Raw genomic sequence first — 20,202 nt, forward strand, 5'->3', positions numbered from 1 at the left:
GGAGAGTTTAAAATAAATTCCCTTGCAAACCCCAGAGCATAAGTGGCCAGGAATGTTGGCATTATTCAGGAAAATGTTTACTTCGGATTGTAAATTTTTACTTTTGTTTTTCATTTACCTCCCAAATAAAAAACACAATGATGGGGAGAGGGGGATATATATACATAATTTCTACGGACATAAAAAGAACCCATGTTAACCCTTATGAAAATCATACTGACACAGCATTTAACAGATTACTCTGTTCAAAAATTTATTAGAATCAATAATTTTATAAGTAAGTGTAATATATTACTTTTTTTAAAACTATAACACTAAATGTTAAATCACAAATTATGCAACAAATAATGCGACTGATATTGTTTTTCACATTTGAATATTTGAAGACAGATGGAGCACAAATAGGGATATTTTGCTCTATGTGAAAACAAATGCTTTTTAAGATTCTCTTTTAAGCTGCAACTCTTACCACAAACTGAACAAATATATGGTCGATCACCACTGTGTAATCGAAGATGTCTGTTAAAGTTTGATTTGTCATAGGTCGAGTATGGACAAACTGTGCATGTACGCTTTAAAATTCGAAATTTTAATCCTTTCAAGTCTTGATATGGCTCATAGCCTGCAAAAGAAAATTTATTAGTAAAAATATTAGATTAGAGGAAAATACATAATATTCTATGCACACAGCTAGTTTGGGATTTTTTAAAACACACCTTTGGGAAGAATTAATCTAAATTAATTTGACAATTTTTGTTTTTATGTTAATCTTATCTGTCTCAATTGTAAGCTACAATTAAAATTATAAATTGTACAGCATAGGATAGTCTTATTTACACTCATTCAATAAACATACAATTACAAAAGATATTCCATGAATGTTCTTATCTTTCTAAATTTTTGTTAATTAATGAATTTCAAAATATTTCAAACAAAAATGCAATGATTAAAAAGATTAGTGGAAATTCATTCACTTATCTTGGAAATTTTTGAGGATTGGTGATTAGTTGAATTAGGTTTTCTGGCCCAAGAGCCTTAATAGGCTATGCCATGACAAATGATAAAATTTTGGAAGAAATCAGAGTGAAGCAACAAAGCATAAAAAGTCCAATCCTTACAAAAACACCTTTTGTTTGTTTTATCAAACTGCAAAAAACTGTTTGGGAACAAATGATCATGAATTCAAATTTTAATTTTCTTAGTTTTTTCTTCTTTAGAATACAATGTGTTCTATTAGGAAGTTGTTTTATAAAAACTTCTTATCACTCAAAATAATAATAATAATAATAAATAAATAAATAATAATAGATAAGTGATAATAGGCAATATGACTTGCTAATACATTTGCACTACGTAAGAAAAAACGTTTTGAACATCAATAAGATGATAGATAACATAAAAATGCAATCCAACATTACTATATGACCACAAATGCTTTCCAGTTCAGTAACAACATTTTATTCAGTTTGGATAACATTATAAGTAGTATGCTATTTTTACCTTTCATGCTTATTACAAAACAAATACAACTTTTAAGCACACAAAACAGTCACATGAAAAAGCATAACAAAACCACAATTTTTACACAGCAAATACAGTGTAGAATATCAATCACAAAATTCAGAATTTTCTTGGAACTTAAAACAGGAATTACACAAAATTAACACAGCACCTTGCACAAAAACTATTTTTCTTAATGTTTCCTTTAGTATGCCATCTTGACATTACAATCGGATCCCGCTACAATGCGATACGATTTACTCGAAATGGCTATAACGCGAGTTTTTCTTGAGTAATTAATTTTTTTATTGCTGAGGCAAATTGCTCGCCTGCAGCATGAATTTTTTTGGAAAGGGGCAGCGGAGCGTTAGAATAAGCTTCGTTGGCACTAAATATAGGTTTTGTGAATGGACCTTCATCCCTTTAGCATCACTGAAAGTAGAAGTTCACACACTGTATTAGTCTAAACAGCACTTTGCTTTAGTTTATACAAATAACCGCTCCGATTCTTAACTTTTTGTTTTTTCTGTTCTACATATGAACGTTGATAAAATAGAAGAGCTCTCAAATGCGCTTTTTCATCCAAGTTGGCAAAAGCGGAAAGAAAAGGAGAATGTTTCAGACCATTAAAGAAAAGGTCAAGATTATATACATGCTTGAACTATTGAAAAGTGCTGCGAAGGTAGCACGACAATTAGGTATGAGTGAATTGTACAATTAATTTGTTTGACACGTACAATTAAAATTCAAGAAAAGGAACTCGATAAAAGTTCAGAACTTAGATTTAATACAGAGGCTCGCAGAGTAGTGTCTGAGCAAAATAAAAACATCATGAAAACAATCAGATTTTGTGCTTCATAACAGTAATTTATGTTATATAGTAACGCTTTTCCAAAAATACAGTAAAAATTTGGTTTCATTATAAAAGATACGGTAATATATAGTTAAGAAATGGTTTGGAACAATTTGAGGGGTGTTAACTACATGTCTGAAATACAGTGAAGCACCGTTTATACATTTTTGAAGGGACTGTACAAAAAAAGCGTACAAATGAAAAAACGTATAATAGGTATAGGTTAATGTGTATTAGACTCTACAGGGACCAATTTTAAAAACATATAATTGATAAAAACGTATAAAAGAGAAACTTATAAAAGGTGCTTCACCGTAATTAGGTATGCTTATAAAAAGAATTTCAACATACGGTGTTCCACAACGCGAAATTTTAATTTGAGTGAGGGGTCTTGGAGCGCATCCCTCGCGTAAGTCGGGATCTGACTGCATTAATTTTACACGGAGCTATTATTTGCTCTCTAAATTTTTGATTTGAAAAACAGCCAAAAACGAACCAGACATCCAAAAAAGCTAGCTCAATTTCGAGAAATTGAGCTAAAACAAAAGTAGGTTTTTTTTTAATCTTTCAGTAGCAAGCTGTTGCATTGCTTATTCTAGAACTGATGTTTTAGCATTGTACATGACTGAAAACGAGAACTATGAATTCAACAGTTTAAGTCTTTCTCGTTAGAGATGGAACAGATTGTCTTAACTCCTCAAGGAAATACCTTCAAATTCCAATGTTCCTTATTTCATGCATTAGGGTAGACATGGGTGAACTTTTGAGAAACAACAAGGTGTCTAAAAATATTCCACGAAAGGTGGAACGAAAAAAGAAAAGACAGAATCAGAGGGTAAACTGCAAAAAGCATATATCCAAGGAAGCTTTTCAGCCTAGATTATACATATATGAAAAGTAAGCTAGATAATACACGACAGCAATTGCATTATTGCAATATCTTTTACACAACTGTTTGTTGATGATGAATAATTTTACCTAGAAGTTATTTTTTAAAGTATTTAGATAAAAGTATACAATATGATTCATTGCCGATCATAAAAAAAAAAGAAAAAACGAATAATTGCTGAAAAACTATTTTTTGGGTATGATATAACATATATTTTTCTTTATAATAAATCTCACATGCAAGCAAATAAAACAAAATCAATATGCAGCAGATAAGGAAAAAACTTCCAATATGAAAGGCATGTGTAACTGTTTATGTAGCAATTATTTGAAACAATAACTCATACTTAGCTTTAAAAATATATCATTTACTAAAGCCAAGCTAAAAAGGAGAACTGAAATGCATAATCACTATATGCATGCAAAAGTACCTAAAAAAATAGGGATTAAAATAAGGATCAAAAATTTATTTTGAAGATAATATTCAAAAGTCAATGAAATAGAAAGAACTACTGCAGCAGTAAAAATAGGAGTATCTGTACATAACAAAGCTACATATATATTTCGCATATGTTTTTTATCTTAGACAACAAGTTTTATTAACCATCAGCACTGTGTACTGAAAAGTGCCTCTGCAACTCTCGTTTATGTTTAAACATTTCAAAGCATATGGAACATTGAAACGAGTTCCCCACACCATGAATCATCATATGTTTTTTGAGATTTTCCTTTAAACTACAACTTTTACTGCAAATTGTACACACAAAAGGTTTATCTCCCTTATGAAGTCGTATGTGTCTGTTGTAGTTAGACTTATGAATGGTCGAATAATTGCATTCAGTACATTGATGCATAGAAATTTTCATTGAAGCTATTCCCATGTTGTCAAGTAATCCATCAAATCCTAGAAGAGAAAAAAATATGAGAACTTTTAAAAAAGAACATTTGTTTTAAAGCTATTTCAATTTAAAAACTATTCCCCCCCCCCCCCCCTCCCAAAAAATGAAATATTTTATAATTTTCAAATAGAAAGCAATAAAAAACAATGTTGGTTAACATTCCATCAAATATGAGGGCGAACCCAAAAGAAACCGGACTAATGGTGAGATGCCAATTCTAGATGTAGTATAGTTCTCCAGCTAGATGGCTTAAGTAGAGACCTTCACAAACCAGCTGTGCAAGTGGCGTCAGTGTAGTTGATAACGTCTGATCGTAGTGTTAGTTTTCTCGGGTGTTGTTGCTTTCTGCTTGCGAACTCATTATGGCAAATTTGAAAAAACAAACTGTAAGCTTGAAATTTTGCTTCGTGCTTGAAAAGTCGGCAATGGAATAGCTTACAAAAAGGTTCAACAAGCTTTCAAGGACAATTCTATGAGCGGTACACAAGTTTTCAAGTGGTTTGGGACTTTAAAATGCATGAGTGTTGAAGATCATGCTCGTTCTGAGCGCCCTTTAACGTCTCAAAATGATGAAAACGTTGAAAAAATCTGCCAAAAAATTAACGAGATTCGTGGTTTTACAATTGATGAAACTTTAGAAGAAACAAGAGTGAGTTGGAGCTCCCGCGGGCGATCGGAAGAATGGTTCCTTCACCATGATAATGCTGCTGTACACTTAGCCTTCACAATTAACCACTACTTGGTCTCTCAGAGGTGGCCAGTCCTTCCTCGACCCCCGTTTTCACCAGACCTAGCCCCCTGTGATCTTTTTCTGTTCCCGAGCACGAAAAAAATTCTGAAATTGTAGCATTTTGATGATGTAGAGGCTGTAAAAACTGCTTTGCAACGGGCACTGAACATGGTCACAGTTAAAGAGTTACAGCGGAGCTTCTAACAGTGGAAAAAACGAATTAACAAGTGCATTTCATCTAAGGGGGAACAATTTGAAAGAGACAAAAGAAATTGTGTGAATAAACTAATATATAAATATTTTAGAACAAAATCTGGTTACTTTTGGGTCCCTCCTCCTATAATACAAAAAGACTGAAATTTGCAGTGTAATATAAAGGTAAAAGAAGATGGTGTAATACAAAGAAGCTAGCTATGAAGGAAATGTGCTCATGTATATATGAATGTAATCATGTATAGTGGGATATATCTGTATTCTTTCAAAAGCAAGTAAAAATAATAGAAAGCATAATTCATGAATTACCAATTGTTTTAGTTGCATTATTTTTTTAAATTCATTCTTAATAATTAGATTTCTAACAGAACTCATTCAGAATATTATACACTAGTGGCACCCGCACGGCTTTGCCTGCAGTATAAAATTAAAGGGTCTTTTGGTTCGCCGGTATATTTACAAATAATGTATGATGAATTTCTCGCCAACTGGCTTGCCCATGTTAAGGTTCCACAGTATGATAACTTGGCAATTTACTCATCCATCTTATGATAATTTTTCTCGGGAAAATGTTCTTAAAATTGGAATAAAAAAGGACAAAATCGAATTTTTGAAAAATCGCTTCGAGGTGCACACCTTTATGCTACAAACTATTTCTGTGCCAAATTTAATGAAAATCGGAGGAACAGTCTAGGTACTATGAGCATCACAGAGATCCTGACAGATAGAGAGCGATCCGGAAAGAGAGACTTTCAACTTTATTATTAGTAAAGATATCACCAGCAGTAACATCCATTTGTTTAGAAAATTGGAAAGCTAAATTCAACTTAGACTAGGAAGTTAGACAAAGAAATACTTTTTTCTTAGTTATTCACGAAACCGTTGAATTCTTTTATATATATATACAGTGAAATGCCATTATAACAAATACCAATACAACGAGATATACTTTTAGTCCCTAGATTGCCCCATCCATTGCTGTTAGATTGCTTGAATTCCATTACAATGAAATTCCCGTAACCATGAACAAATTTTCTTGTCCTTTGAAGTTTGTTCTAATGGTATTTCACTGTACATGAAACTCTGGATTTGTGGTAAAAATGTACTAAAATAAAGGATGATTTTCAAAAACATTATTTAGTACAGTTGAAAAGAGACTTCAAAACACAAACACAATTTTCAATGTTTAACAGAATAGATTAAAGGCACTAGAACTTAGGGAGTATTACTAATTGGTGCAAACCTAACCTGGCAGATTTGTGAAGACTACACAGATCCTAATCACAGCATTACGATGCTGCCATGTTAGGTTTGCTCCAACTATTAATAACACAATGCTGCCAGGTTAGGTTTGCCCCAACTACACAGTCCAGACACATTAATGTGACTGCTACGTACTTTCGGTATCAACATTAGGTAACTAATCATAGAAAGGCACTTGGCAGCATGGTGCAGTTGAGGGTATATAAAGGGTATGTGAGGGCTTCGGAAAACATTTCAATCGTTGACTTAATGCAGAAACGAAGTGATTTATACAACGTCCAAAAGGGCATATGATCATTGGCTTTGGGGCCAAGGGTGGAAGCATTTCCGAAACGACTGAGTTTGTGAACTGTTCACGAGGCTGTCATGGTAAAATTGTACTGTGCATGGAAAAATGGGACTGCACAGAATCAGTGACGTGACAAATGTAGTGCACCAGGCGGTCGTAGATGCCAGAAGTGAATGACGGCTGCGGAGATACGTTCGGGAAAATAGACGTGCTACCGTTGAGCAACTGACCACCAAGATAAACTAAGGGGCTACCCCAACAGTGTCTTCCAAACTACTATTCTGCGAACGTTGCTGCATCTGGGCCTTCGAAGCAGACACCTGCATCGTGCACCTATGCTGACTGTTGTTCATCGACGACGAAGGCTGGAATTTGTGCACCAGTACCGTAGCTGGACGTCCACTGGCGACTGGTACCGTTTTCCCGAGGAGTCATGTTTTTTGTTCCATTTGACAGATGGACGTTGGCGTATAAGGTGTGAAACCTCTGAATGCAAACATACTGCAACCATTGCCGGAACGGTCCAAGCTGAAGGCGCTGTTCATTTTTATGGTCTGGGGAATGTTTTCGAGGCATTCTCTGGGTTCACTCATCATTGTGGAAGGCACGATAAATCAATACAAGTACGCATCTGTAATTGCAGACCATATCCATATGCGCCTTGTTTTTCCTCAAGATGATGGCATCTACCAGCATGACAGTACAAAGTGCCATACTGCTGGCAGTGTACGTGCGTGTGGTTCGAGGAGCACCTGGATGAGTTTACCATTTTCCCCTGACCAGCAAACTCACCTGACTAAAACCCAATCAAGAATCCATGGGAACATCTCAATCGAGTTGTTCGTGCCATGGATCCTCAACTGTGCAATCTAGCGCAGCTGGCCACAGCACTGGAATCGGCATGGCTCAACATCCCAGTGGCCACCTTCAGGACCTAAATTGACTCTCTTCCTGCATGTCTCACAGCAGTCCACTCTGCGAGAAGTGGTTATTCTGGCTATATACAGGTGGTCACATTAATGTGACTGGATTCTGTATTAGCTACATGCATTTGCACCCAGAAAGTTGAATAGATGGCAGCAGCATGAACAAAAGTAATTGAAAAATGACAGCAGAATGGTAAGTTTTTTGAAAACACAGCGTAGTATTGAGAAGCAATATAGCACTTTGTCTAAAAGCAAGTTTTAAACTAAAGTGATATAACATTACTAAGGTACTGAATAACATATTGGACTCTTACCAGCAGGTCATTACACATACTTCAAACTAGGAAGATTTATATAAAAAGATGTTTTCTGGGAATTACTAGAAAAGCTTAAAAGAATAAAATGCTACATAAGGAATCAAATTTACGGTAACTGATACAACAGAAAGAATTACACATTAGAGACAAGTTAGTAGTTAACAATACTAGTTATTGCATAGATTGTAACACATATAGATACAATTTTTTAAAAAAGTGCAAATTTCATTTGAATTGTCCCATTGTTAGTTTCTGATTTTAAATGATGAGTACACTAAACAAACACTAGAAAATAATAAAAAAGTAACTAAATTTTCTTTCAGCAGTAACAATTTGTAAACTGATTAAAATTCTTTTAATCTATAAATAAATAATTGATTAAGGTAAAAAAAATAAAATATTAATAACTGTTCAGTTACAAAATGGAAAACTTAAAAGAGTCGGCATTCTCACTGTGTTTCTTTATTGAATCCCAGTAAAGACGAAATGACATTTTATTTTATTACTGCTTCTACTTTTTAATTTACTGATCACTATTCATCTGTATATTAATTTATTTTGTATTTTTCAAAAAAAAAAAAAGAGAGAAAGAATATTATTTTTAATAAACTTACAAAAGAATTTCAAGTGGTGTTTCAACAAAAAAAAAATACAATTGCTGGAATTCTAATTTTTTCCAAAAATATGAATACTTTCATACACAATTAATTTCTAGGAAGTACTTTGAAAAATTTCCTAACCATTTATATACATATATGAAAGGGGCCTCCAGAAGGCACATTTTCTGACAGGCTGAGAACAGAAACAAAATAGAATTACCTGGAAATTTTTATAGAATAGATACAGCAACCAATCAGTTACCTCTCAACCTAATAAACACTGTAACTGTAACATGTTATGCTACAGGATACATTTTTGTATTCTAGCATCTAGCAGTTTGGGAATAGAGTTAATATGTGACTCATCTGTAAATCTTCATCATTGGAGAAGAGCTGATGACCAGACAGCAATTTGGAGAAATGATGATAATCTAGTGAGGGACTTCACAAACAACACTTGTGACAGTATTTAAGCTCATTAAAAAAAAAAAAGAAAAAAAAAAGAAAAGTAGAGATATGTGAATCTATATTTAGAAGACTATCCCAAACTCCAAAATCATTGAAATTATCAACTGTAACCAATCTGGGAAAAGCTTATGACTTAGATCAAGCAATTCATTCGTGAGCTCTTGTCAGCTGCAAGAGAAAGGAATTCAATTTGCCAAACAAGATTTATAATTTCACTGCATCTAATTAAGGCAGGGTTGGCAAGTTTTTGACAGTCGTAGGATTTATCCAATTTTTACCGCGGTTTTAAACCATCATATCAAAAAAAAAAAAAAAAATCCTTTCTTACATGGTTTTTGACATAATTGTCAAAAACCTTAACTTCTGTCTAAAACCTGACTAAGTTTAATATTGATTACAAAAGTACATTAAAACGTTCATCATAGTTTTATAGTTTTTGATTTTAAACACTAGAATAATTTTTTGGAGTTTCAGAATTCTAAAATGATGTTCAGTAAACAATCCCAAGCATAATTTTGATTCAACAGGCAGCTCGTCTGTAGAAAAAAAAAGAGAAATAAATGAAAGCGCTATTATTATTATAGAATAGAAAGTATAGTGATTATAAATAGCTAAAATTAAACTTATTGACTGTTAATTCCTTTAATTTTCCAATGCTGTAAGAAGATTGCTCATTTATCTAGTATACTTTCAAACTAACAGACTTAATAAAATAGACATCTTTATTTAACAGTCACTTATTTTATTTAGTATCATTCTTAATATTTTTTTCCCTTGGAGACCGCAGTAGAAAAATACTAGTTTTGTAACCTTTTATGTATCAAGTTTATTTCTAAGTTTAGAATGGATCAATCCAAAACTAGAGAAGATCCTCTCAATAAATGCTGAACAACATGTGCTTGAATGTAAACGCACTATGAGTAGTACAAATTTGACAGAAATATTGGGTTTTCTTAGACCTTACTAACCTTATTGCTGCATTCTGAACCGAGCACTAATTTCTTGGCTATGATGCAGATTCAGCTTAAAAAGCTATCATTTTTTGTGTTAAGAGTAGTTTTTTTACATAGTTATAGTTTTGCTGGAGACGAACTCTCTTAAGACCCGCACCTTTTGTTGGAAGACATTCATTTTCTTCAACAAAAGATATTTTTTCACTTCTAGATTTACAAAAGAAAAAAAATTCATTAAAAATATTTAGCTGACTCATAATTAATCATTGCCTGCTAATCGATTTAGTTTTGCTCTTACTCCAAAGAAAAAGGATATTACATAAGTAATTATACAGAAAGATTTTTAGATAGATAAAATTACTTGTAACTAATTGTTAGTTATTAAATAGTTTAAACAGAGCCACTTTAAAAACTGGATTTAAGTTTTAATGCTTGTAACTATTTTTGCGGTATACACATTACTTTTAAAGAATTTATTTTATTTTAATGAAATTTTTTTTAATTTAATTTTTATTTTACTTAAAGGATTAAAAAAAAATATGATAAAATCATATTTCAGGATGAGGAGTCTCATATGTTTATAAAAAATATCAATAATGGTTGTGTTTTAGTTTTCTACAGGTTTTTAACATATGTCAAAAACTGGTTTTGACGTCAAAAACCGAACCCTGAATTGAGGGTTAATTCATATCTTTCATTAAAGATAAATAGTTAATGAAACTCACGTGGGGGGAACAAAGAAGTAGTTTAAAATTATGAGTGATTCCTTCCATGTCAATTCAATACATTGATTTGACTTTTCTTTCTCAAATTTTGATGAAATTTGGAGCTGATGTTGTGTTCATATATACGTAGAGAGTATGTTCTTTGTAACAAAGAAACAGTCGAAGAACTATGAGTAAAATATGACAATGTGTATACCAGTACAAATAAAAGCAATTAAAAAAAAAGAGTTAAAAACAATATTGACTCTTTCAAACTCTGTTTAATTGCTTTTATTTGTACTGGTATACTTGTTGTATTTTACTTTTGTTCCCCATCAAAAATACCAACCCATTTTTAAAATATGGCACAGAAAAAGTTCCAATTTAGTCCAAAATAGTTAAATGACCAAGAATCCTGCCTAACTAAGTTGAAGTGCTGGATGGAGTGCCACCTAACAGCACATTTATTTAAATTAAGTATAAATTTCAAAAAAAATTTCTCAAAAAGTTTCAAAATAAATAAATTAATAATTAAATAATAAAGAACATTTTATACAACACTTAGTTTGAAATTGGGATTATAATGGGTTGAAGTTAAAAATATTTCTTTAAAGGATAAGTAATTTAGTGTCTAAAACAAATACACAATATGGTTTGAGATCTAAGGGGGAAATTGAAAAATGTACTTAAGGGCGGGATCCTCAACTTCCAGCCGGGCAACAGTTCATAAAAAAACCTTGACTGATCCTCAGATTTTCACCTCTTTGATCAAATATAGATATATTTTTAATAATAATAACTAAAAAATTTTGTGTCACATTTTTTACATTAATGCCCTAATTTTAGGATCTAAAATTTATAATTTTGTCTCTGAAGACTGGTAACACTGGAATGTGCTCATATTTCCTCTCTCTCTCTCTATTTGGTTTGTCTCATATTTTTATTTATTTATTTTTTTAACTGGACGGGATTTTGGATTATTTTTTTTTAAATCTTGCTCCTTTTTCTTTTCATATGTGTGAGTGTTATTTATTATTATTATTATTATTATTTGAAGGACAATTTTGAATAAAATCTTAGGGCAACAAACTAGTACAATATATTTCTGGTAGCAACGCTTGGTTCGATTCAACTCCCTTTTTTCCCATTTCATTTCACAGGACAACAAATGTCAAAAGCAAAATAAAATAAACAGTCGTTTTGACCATATGTTTTGTTTTGGTTAACATCTTTACAGCTTGCACTTCCTGCTTGAAAAAAAATATGTATGCACATAGGGGCTTTTTTTTCCAGAAAGGAAAATCTAGAGTGATTCCCAGAGTTTGTTTCACCACAAAATTCATGTGCATTGTCTAAAAAGCATACACATCACATGACTGACCACATCACTCAACTAGAAACAGCAACACTACAGAGGAGCCTGAAAAGAGTTCTCCTCTTTGGAAGTAGTTGCTTTATCAAAAGTGCAATAGGTGCAGGATGCAATTTCGAATGGAATATTTCGAAGAGAAAGGCAATCTTTTGCAAGAGATGGTGTTTGTACAGGGAATAATTTGTAAAAGAAATGTTGTTGGGATCAATGCAATGAAAATCCAGGAATTTTAGAAAACTTTTGGATCTCTAAAGCCAATTTTCTACCGTTTGGTGATCAATACAAGCATTTGAAAATGCATTAATGATATAAGGATTCAATTAGTACCATTGAAAAGGTTCACTTCAATCGATATCCCGAATTTGTTATAACAGAGTTCGACTGTACTTATATTTATTAGAAGGAAAAATTCAAATTTATACTATAAGTCAGTTTATATGCAGAGAATAATCTCTAAAAACATTGCACCTATTTGAAAAATTATTGCACTATTTCATAACTACATTATTCCACATGGTTCTAGGTTATGCATCATATATACAATAGATACATCAACTATACTTATGATATTCAGTAAGTTACCGCCCAATAGCAGGGCTAAGGCAGAAATACATGAAATACACCGCCAGCTGGAATTGACTGAGCTGGCGGTGTATTTGATGTATACTTATGATAGTATTAGTCAAATACATCAGAAAAAAATGGATAGTTTGGGACGTTTTAAATTGTTTATTGCCAAAAACAAAAATGAATACTGTAATTACAAAGTTAATTGCTAATAAAGCTTGAAATATATATATTCAAGACTGAACTTATATAAGCAAGCTTAGAATTGTAGATTACGGATCTTTGAAACTGTTTAAACTTTGAAATAAGAAAGTAATACAGGTTTTTTCAAAGCTTTCCTCCATTCAAATCATCAATTTAAAAACATTTTTTCAGAATTTACTTATTTTTCATTGCGTGCCTGAGTTATAATCATCTTGAAAAAATAACTAACAAAAACGAAATCAATTTGAAATGCACGCACTGTTAAATACAGTAGTTAAATAAAATCACCTGCCACCCCCCCTCCTTTTTCTTAGTTTTTAATAGAATATATGTGTGCAGTGAATTAAAAAAATAAGTATATTTAATAAATACTACTGCAAAGCTAGCTATTTTAAGTAGCTTAATATTCAAAAGAACTAGAGTCACTAAATATTGAATTTAGAAGCTTAATAGAATATAACAACTAATCCAACCAGCCCAAAAATGTATTTCATGACCAATTACTTCTTTTTCTTGCTATCCTCTCCCTCAAAGAGAAGTCATTTAGTACCGTGTGCCAAACCAAACCAGCAGTCTCAGTATCAAGTCAAACGATAACACTAAATATACTGATTTATTACTTGTTAGTCTGTGCGTTTCATGTTCAAAAAATATCAGCTGCTTTTACTTTTTACAATTAATTTCAGATTTGATCAACCATTGACTTTGTTTGGAAAAATCAGCTATATTACTACAAGAACACGTGTTTATAAGGTGCCCTTAGTATTGAAGCTGTGGCCTGCATGAAATAGTTTTCATGAATATAGTCTCAGGTGAAAAAAGGCTGGCTGAGAGTGATTTTAAGTCTACGGCTTAGTTATACAGTAAACTTATGATTAACCGCAAGTCATTAAGCAATCAAGATCGTCTGTTTTTGCAGTAAAAAGCAAATACCAATGGCCCTTTTTTTTTGTCAAAAAATTGTAAATAAAGTCCGTTGGTTTTGTTTTATTTATTGTGCTTTCTTCATGGTACATACACTTGTCCTTTATTGATGTTAAGTTCTGTTGTGCAAAAATACAAAACACTTTTACTGTACTGTATGTATTTTCAGTTTGAAGAAAGTATAATGCATTAATACAGCTTTATACAAATTTTTGAAGAAGGAAAATTTTCCCTTTTTGGTCCTTTATTTTAACCTTTTTGCTGTTTATCCACGGCACTTGTCTCCCAATTCCGCGGATAATCGGGAGTTTACTGTACGTTAGGCTTGCCAGATTTCTGAAATGTTCAACCGGGACATCAGAAGTGCCTCCCCCCCCCCCCCAGTGTCGCAGATATTCAGAAGGGTGCTCTTTCTTGGTTAGTTTTTAGATTATTATTTTAGTCAGTAGTTTCTTCTCAATGCTATGAACAAATGGTTACTAACTATGAACCGAAAACAGAGGTGAACCAAAACCTATGAAACAAGCAAATAAATTTAAGCATTTTTTTCTTACTTAAGTAAGTAGAAACTATATGAATGAGGAAAAAAACATCGAAATATATTTTCATGCATTTTCAATTGGCCAGAACTTTTTTCGTTTTTAATCTTGTTGTAAAAATCTTAACAAGCTAATATTTTATTAATTTTTACGTTAATGTTATAAATGACAAATTAACTATCCTGAAAATAATAATTCAGTTTCTTATTTTTAGACTTTTTTGGTCATATTTTATCAAATTTATCATTTTCCGGGACATGAAGTAAACTGGCCGGGACACCGAAGTTTTGACTGAAATCCGAGACTGTCCCGGTCAAACCGGGACGTCTGGCAAGCCTACTGTACGTTCATCTCACCCAGTTAACATATTGCACTTAAAGTCTGAGCAGAGACGGGCATTAATCCAGTCATTTAACCTTAAATTAGGTAAGAATCTCGGAATTCGAGATACCCAGCTGTAAGTCTGTAAATACTTGTATATTGACACCCTAAAAGTTGTCTCAAAACCTACATATGGTACGGTGTACGCAACTATTAAATTTCAAAGTCAAAGGTCACAAAAATCTGGTTTTTTGAGCTTTTTTCATAAATATCTCATTTCCTATGGGTTTTCTGCTATCTGTATTTATTATCAATATTGTATAATACAAAATTCTCTACAAATTTTGTTTGAAAATTTTTTTTAATACGGTGAACCGTTTTCGAGATAGAGGGTGGAGAGCACGCGGTCACAGTATCACTTTCAGGTCAACCGGTGCCTCCAATCGAAAACGCGCCATATATAGCTGATGAACTATCGATAAATCAATGATTACTAGCTGAGTCGCCCGGCTTTGCACGGTCCACCTCGAAAATAAAAGTTATGTCAAGTGACGTGAGTTTAACACTCAGGCTTGAACCAAAAAAAAAAGTCATTGAAATTTTGCGTGAAACCCCAAAAAGGAAACATTTTAAATCCCCTGATTACAGGAAAAGCCTCAAAACAAAAACAAGAATTTTACCTGTTCATATTCAAGAAAAAAAATGGCAACAGATTTTTCATCTCAATGATTTTCTTCACCGCTATATTTTAATTAAAGCATTGTTGCGGAAAGATGAGATGAAGCACTGAATGATAATTTAAATGGAGGAAAGCCTTCGAAAAATAGGGATTTGATGTCGAAATCTAAGCGTCATAATTAAGTTTTTAATTGATATCTCCGCTAATTATTATCGGAGGATTATGTTAAATAGTCAAACATGAAGACGGGAAGATTACGAATCCATCGATACCTGGTTTGATGGTCAGTTCAGTGTCGTTTGGGAGAAGCTTGGACATATAGATACATAGGTACGCTCAGTTTTCAATTATATGAGATAAATATTTGTCAATTTTTATTAACTATTATATTATATATTATCATTTTCTTCATGCATTAAATCTATATACAATTTTCTGCAACTGCAAGAGTGGTTGTGGTTCGTGATGCGAATGCAGGAAAGCGGGCTTGCAATGCTCTTTAGCTTGTGGCCACTGTAATGGGCAAGCTTGTCTCAATGCTCTACCATATCAGAGTGACATTAACGAAGATGGAACCTTTGACCCCGAAATCATGGAAGAACTTGAGACAAATGTCGTTGAAGATGATAATGAAGACTAGTTAGAAATTTACCATCAGCCGGAAGACGACGACGATGATGAGGAAGAAGATGATTAAAATTATAAATTGTATTTTTTGTACTCTTTATTCCATTTTTTTACTTTTAATAAAAATAAATGTATTGAATGACATTTTTTAATAAAAAGATGAATTCATAATTTGTTTTTTTTTCATCATGTAAGAAGTTATTAATATTAATTAGGTTAAAAATTAGGTCAAATATAATTCCTATATTTTCATTAACAATTCTGCAATTACAAGGACAGGTAAGTGTTGTTAAGTAAATTAATATTGAATAAAAAGTGGATAGGTTAGGAAAAAAATGATAAAATACAATATAATAGTTAATAAAAATTGACAAATATTTATAATCATTGATGTATCGATAGTTCATCAACTATATATGGCGCGTTTTCAACCGGAGGCACCGGTTGAACTGCAGTGATCCTGTGACCGCGCGCTGTCCGTCCTCTATCTCGGAAACGGTTCACCGTATAAAAAAATTTTTTTAAAGAAAATTTGTAGAGAATTTTGTATTCTACAATATTGATAATAAATACAAATAGCAAAAAACCCATAGAAAATGAGATATTTACAAAAAAAGCGCAAAAAAATGATTTTTGTGACCTTTGACCTTGAAATTTAATAGTTGCGTACATCCTACCAAATGTAGGTTTATATACAAGTATTTACAGACTTACAGCAGGGTATCTCGAATTCCAAGGTGAACTTACTATAATGACAGGACTAATAACTAAATAATGTAACTAAGTTATTTGAATAGATAGTTAAGTTAAAACAATTTTCAAACAGGGCAGTTTGGAATGAAAGCATGAGCTTGTCCCCCCCCCCCTGAATAACTGTTGGGAGAGTATTCTGCATAGATCAAAACATTTTTTGTTTTCAGTGTATATACATTTACTGCTTACACAATAGATAACTATCAATCCGGTTTGCTCAGGACTTGCTATTCTGGATATTTGAATTACTCAGCTTTCTCCATCTCCAAACAAGTGTTTGCTTTTGTTTATCAAGCCCAAATTACAATAAATAGCAATGCATTACAAAATATGAAGGACACTCAAAAGAAATACTAATAAAAATTTGGAAATATTTAAAAAAAAAAAAAAAATTTAAAAACATAAAAATTTTAAAAAATCACACAAAAGTGTCATCACAGTTTTTAGTAATAATAATAATAATGGAAGGAAAGAAAAGAAACAAAGATGTTTACAGTCAACTACAATCTGAAAATTTTTTGAATCTGGTACTTGGCATTTCCTGCACTTTGGTAATTTCAGACTATATGTATTTTCCAAAAATACAGTTCATGAATAAAATAATGTAATGTCAGAATCCAAAGATTTTTATAACACAAATTCTCAAAAAAGTTTGTAAATAAAAACACTGACATTAGTACTAGTTGAGTCTGTGGTACCAAAATTAAGTTGTGTTCTCTGTTTTGAGACACAATGCAATAACCAAACCAATAAATACTGAATGTTATTTATTTGATTATTTTCACAATATGATATCAGATTCGTCACATCATCTCAAAACAAAAGATTTTAGCTTTATTTAAAAGTCATATTGTTAACAATGGGTGACTAGTAGAACTGCAGAAAATAATTATCAACACATAAATGACTATCAATCCGATTGTACTCTCATCAATCTGTTTAAGTTTCATGAATGTTTTAATGCAATTCACTACATTTTTTCAAAGACATTTAAAAAATAATAATTTTTACTAGTTTAACGGCACAAAAATTATACAGGATGTCTTTAGTATCACTAAAGATGATCAGTTTTATATACTGCATAATAATGAATTCCTATAAAAATATTTAAATTTACTTTCTCCTATGCATATAGATATTTGTATTACTTACATTAAAAAAGATCGAATATAAATCAGCCACAATAATCCTACCAGTTCAATTCAAAACATTTAATTTTGTTCACATTTTGACCACAACTCAACTTAATATTACTTGATTTTTCAATTAAAATGAAGACAGGGAAAGGTACCTTTCTTCATCCTATTTATACATGTTTTCAAATAAGTTTTATTATTAATAATAAAGTATGGCTTAATATCTATGACAAGGGTACCTCGGCTTTAGATAACAGAAAGTGTGTGGATGTTATTTATATGAATTTTTAAAAAGCTTTTGATAAAGTACTGCATGTTGCTCTTCTCAGCAAACTAGCTGATATAGGAATAGGAGGAAAAACTTTCGGTTAGAAATTGGCTGACTGGAAGGAAACAAAGAGTAGTTGTGAGGGGAAATCATTCTAAATGGAGTGATGTTTTAAGTGGGGTTCCTCAGGGATTTTAGGGCCTCTTTTGTTCATTGTTCTTATGAATGACATTCCTGAAAATATTTCTGGAATCATGAATTGTTTTGCTGATGACGTAAAAGTTATGCAGATTGTAGAAAAGGAAGAACAAGTAAAACAGCTTCAAGAGGATTTAGACCATATTACTAAATGGGTGGATAAGTGGGGTATGGTAGTTAATGTAGGGAAATGTCAAGTGTTACACTTAGGTCATGGAAATAAGTTTATGAGTTATCGTTTATAGGGTTCAGTCATTTGTCAGGCAGGAAATGTTCTTGATCTGAGTGTCTTAATAAATCAGGATTTCAAGTTTAGTCAACAGCGCAACATTTCTAGTAACAAAGTCAACAGAATGCTTGGGTTTATCAATAGATCATTTCGAACAAATTTAAGAAGATTCTTCTGCGTTTATATAGGAGTTTGTTAAGACCTCATTTGGAATATGCTGTTCAGTTTTGGTCTCATTATCTCAGAAAAGATATTTCTTTATTGGAAAAGGTTCAAAGAAGGGCTATTAGACTAGTGAGGGGACGACTTTCTGATTTAAATTATGCTACCAGACTTAAAAAGCTTGATATGTGTAGCCTGGAGCAAAGGAGAGTTAGAGGGGACATGATTCAATAGTTTAAGGGTGTTCTAGGGGTGTAAGGGCTAGTCTAGAAATTCAAAAAAATAGATTTTTTTTCTTTTCATATTTTCAAAGTTTAGACCGTCAAGAATAAGCATCTAAGAGGATTTACGGTAATTTGAATTATTTCCAGAGTTAAAGTTAATTTTGTTTAGGTAAAGAAAAAGCTAGCAAGCGAGATCAACAGAGTGACAAACACTCCAAGGTACAAGTTTCCGAAGCTTCAAAAGAAGGCAGAACTACTCTTATGGCTGAAAGATCTACCAAAATGTAGCTTTTGAGGTATAGGAATAAACAATGCATAAGGCAAGGATGGCTGTTCAAAAAAATATAAGCATACCATTAAACCAATCAGACTGCCCGAAATGTGACTGTAAACTTGAAACGCGTTTTTCTCGAAACTACTTTTTTCAATACAGTTGAAAGATATCTCAAGTTCTAATGCACTGATTTATTTGAAATTTGGTACAGACTTTCTTAGTACTATCAACTTTGTCTCCACATAGCAGTTTCGGTATTTTTTTTTTTTTTTATAATTTTTAAAAATTACTAAAATTGAAAAAAGGAGGCAAAAATGACCTTTTTTTTTTCAAAAAGACACTATTTTATGAATGTTTTTTTTTTTTTTTTTTTTTACAAATCGGCTACGCCCAAACAATTCTACATCCTTGTTTAATAAGAATCAACCTTAATTTCATGTTTCAGATCGCCAGGAGGATTGGAATCTTATCAACCAGTAGACACCTTTTTTTACTGAGTCATCACTCTGCCAGCCCCTTCTGATTTCAATTTTGAATTTGTTTCCCCACTATTATACATTTTTATACTTCTCAAGTATCAATAACAAACTGATAAAAAATTGATACTAAAAATGTTTACAGTTTTTTATTACGGGCAAAAAAATCGCCTAAAAATCGAGCTGCTAGACTAGAATACCCCCTTAATTTTATCAAAATAAAAGATGTTAATTGATTAAATTTTTGCACAGAAAACAGAATAAGGGGTCATTGTTTTAAGCTATTCAAATCTCAGGCAAACCTAGAAATTAGGAAAAATTACAGAGCTTGTTTAAAATTATGGCTTTAAGAGGGCCGTTGATCGTAACTGGGAACTAATGAACTGACTAGGACCAGCCTAGCTGTGCCCAGAGCCTGTTGCTGGTCGTGATATTTGTATTTGTATTATCCTCCATAAATGCTCATGTAAATAGAATCCAACAAGGCATTGATATAACAGAGAAACAAGTAATGATAATTCACATCAAAAATAATAACTTACAAACTTTAAAAATGTAATTAATTTTCATGAAAAATCAAAAATTTACCACATTTAACAGTCATTTAGCATGTGTCTTCATATGAGTTTTAAGATGTGCTTTCAGAG

At 32.1% G+C, this 20,202-nt stretch overlaps 1 protein-coding gene across 1 annotated transcript in view; it reads right to left on the reverse strand.

The window, feature by feature from the left end:
- LOC129220798 (zinc finger protein 45-like) overlaps positions 1-7,180 on the reverse strand; it is a 58,109-nt gene extending 50,929 nt beyond the window's left edge. The window contains exons 1-3 of the mRNA XM_054855229.1: positions 7,138-7,180; positions 4,086-4,145; positions 470-622 (exon numbers count right to left, since the gene is read on the reverse strand). Of these exons, the coding sequence (XP_054711204.1) occupies positions 470-622; positions 4,086-4,145; positions 7,138-7,180 (256 nt within the window). The remainder of the gene's footprint in view (positions 1-469; positions 623-4,085; positions 4,146-7,137) is intronic.
- Between the last annotated feature and the right edge of the window lie 13,022 nt (positions 7,181-20,202).

This window comes from Uloborus diversus, chromosome 4, assembly GCF_026930045.1.
Source record: "Uloborus diversus isolate 005 chromosome 4, Udiv.v.3.1, whole genome shotgun sequence".
Lineage (NCBI taxonomy): Eukaryota > Metazoa > Arthropoda > Arachnida > Araneae > Uloboridae > Uloborus > Uloborus diversus.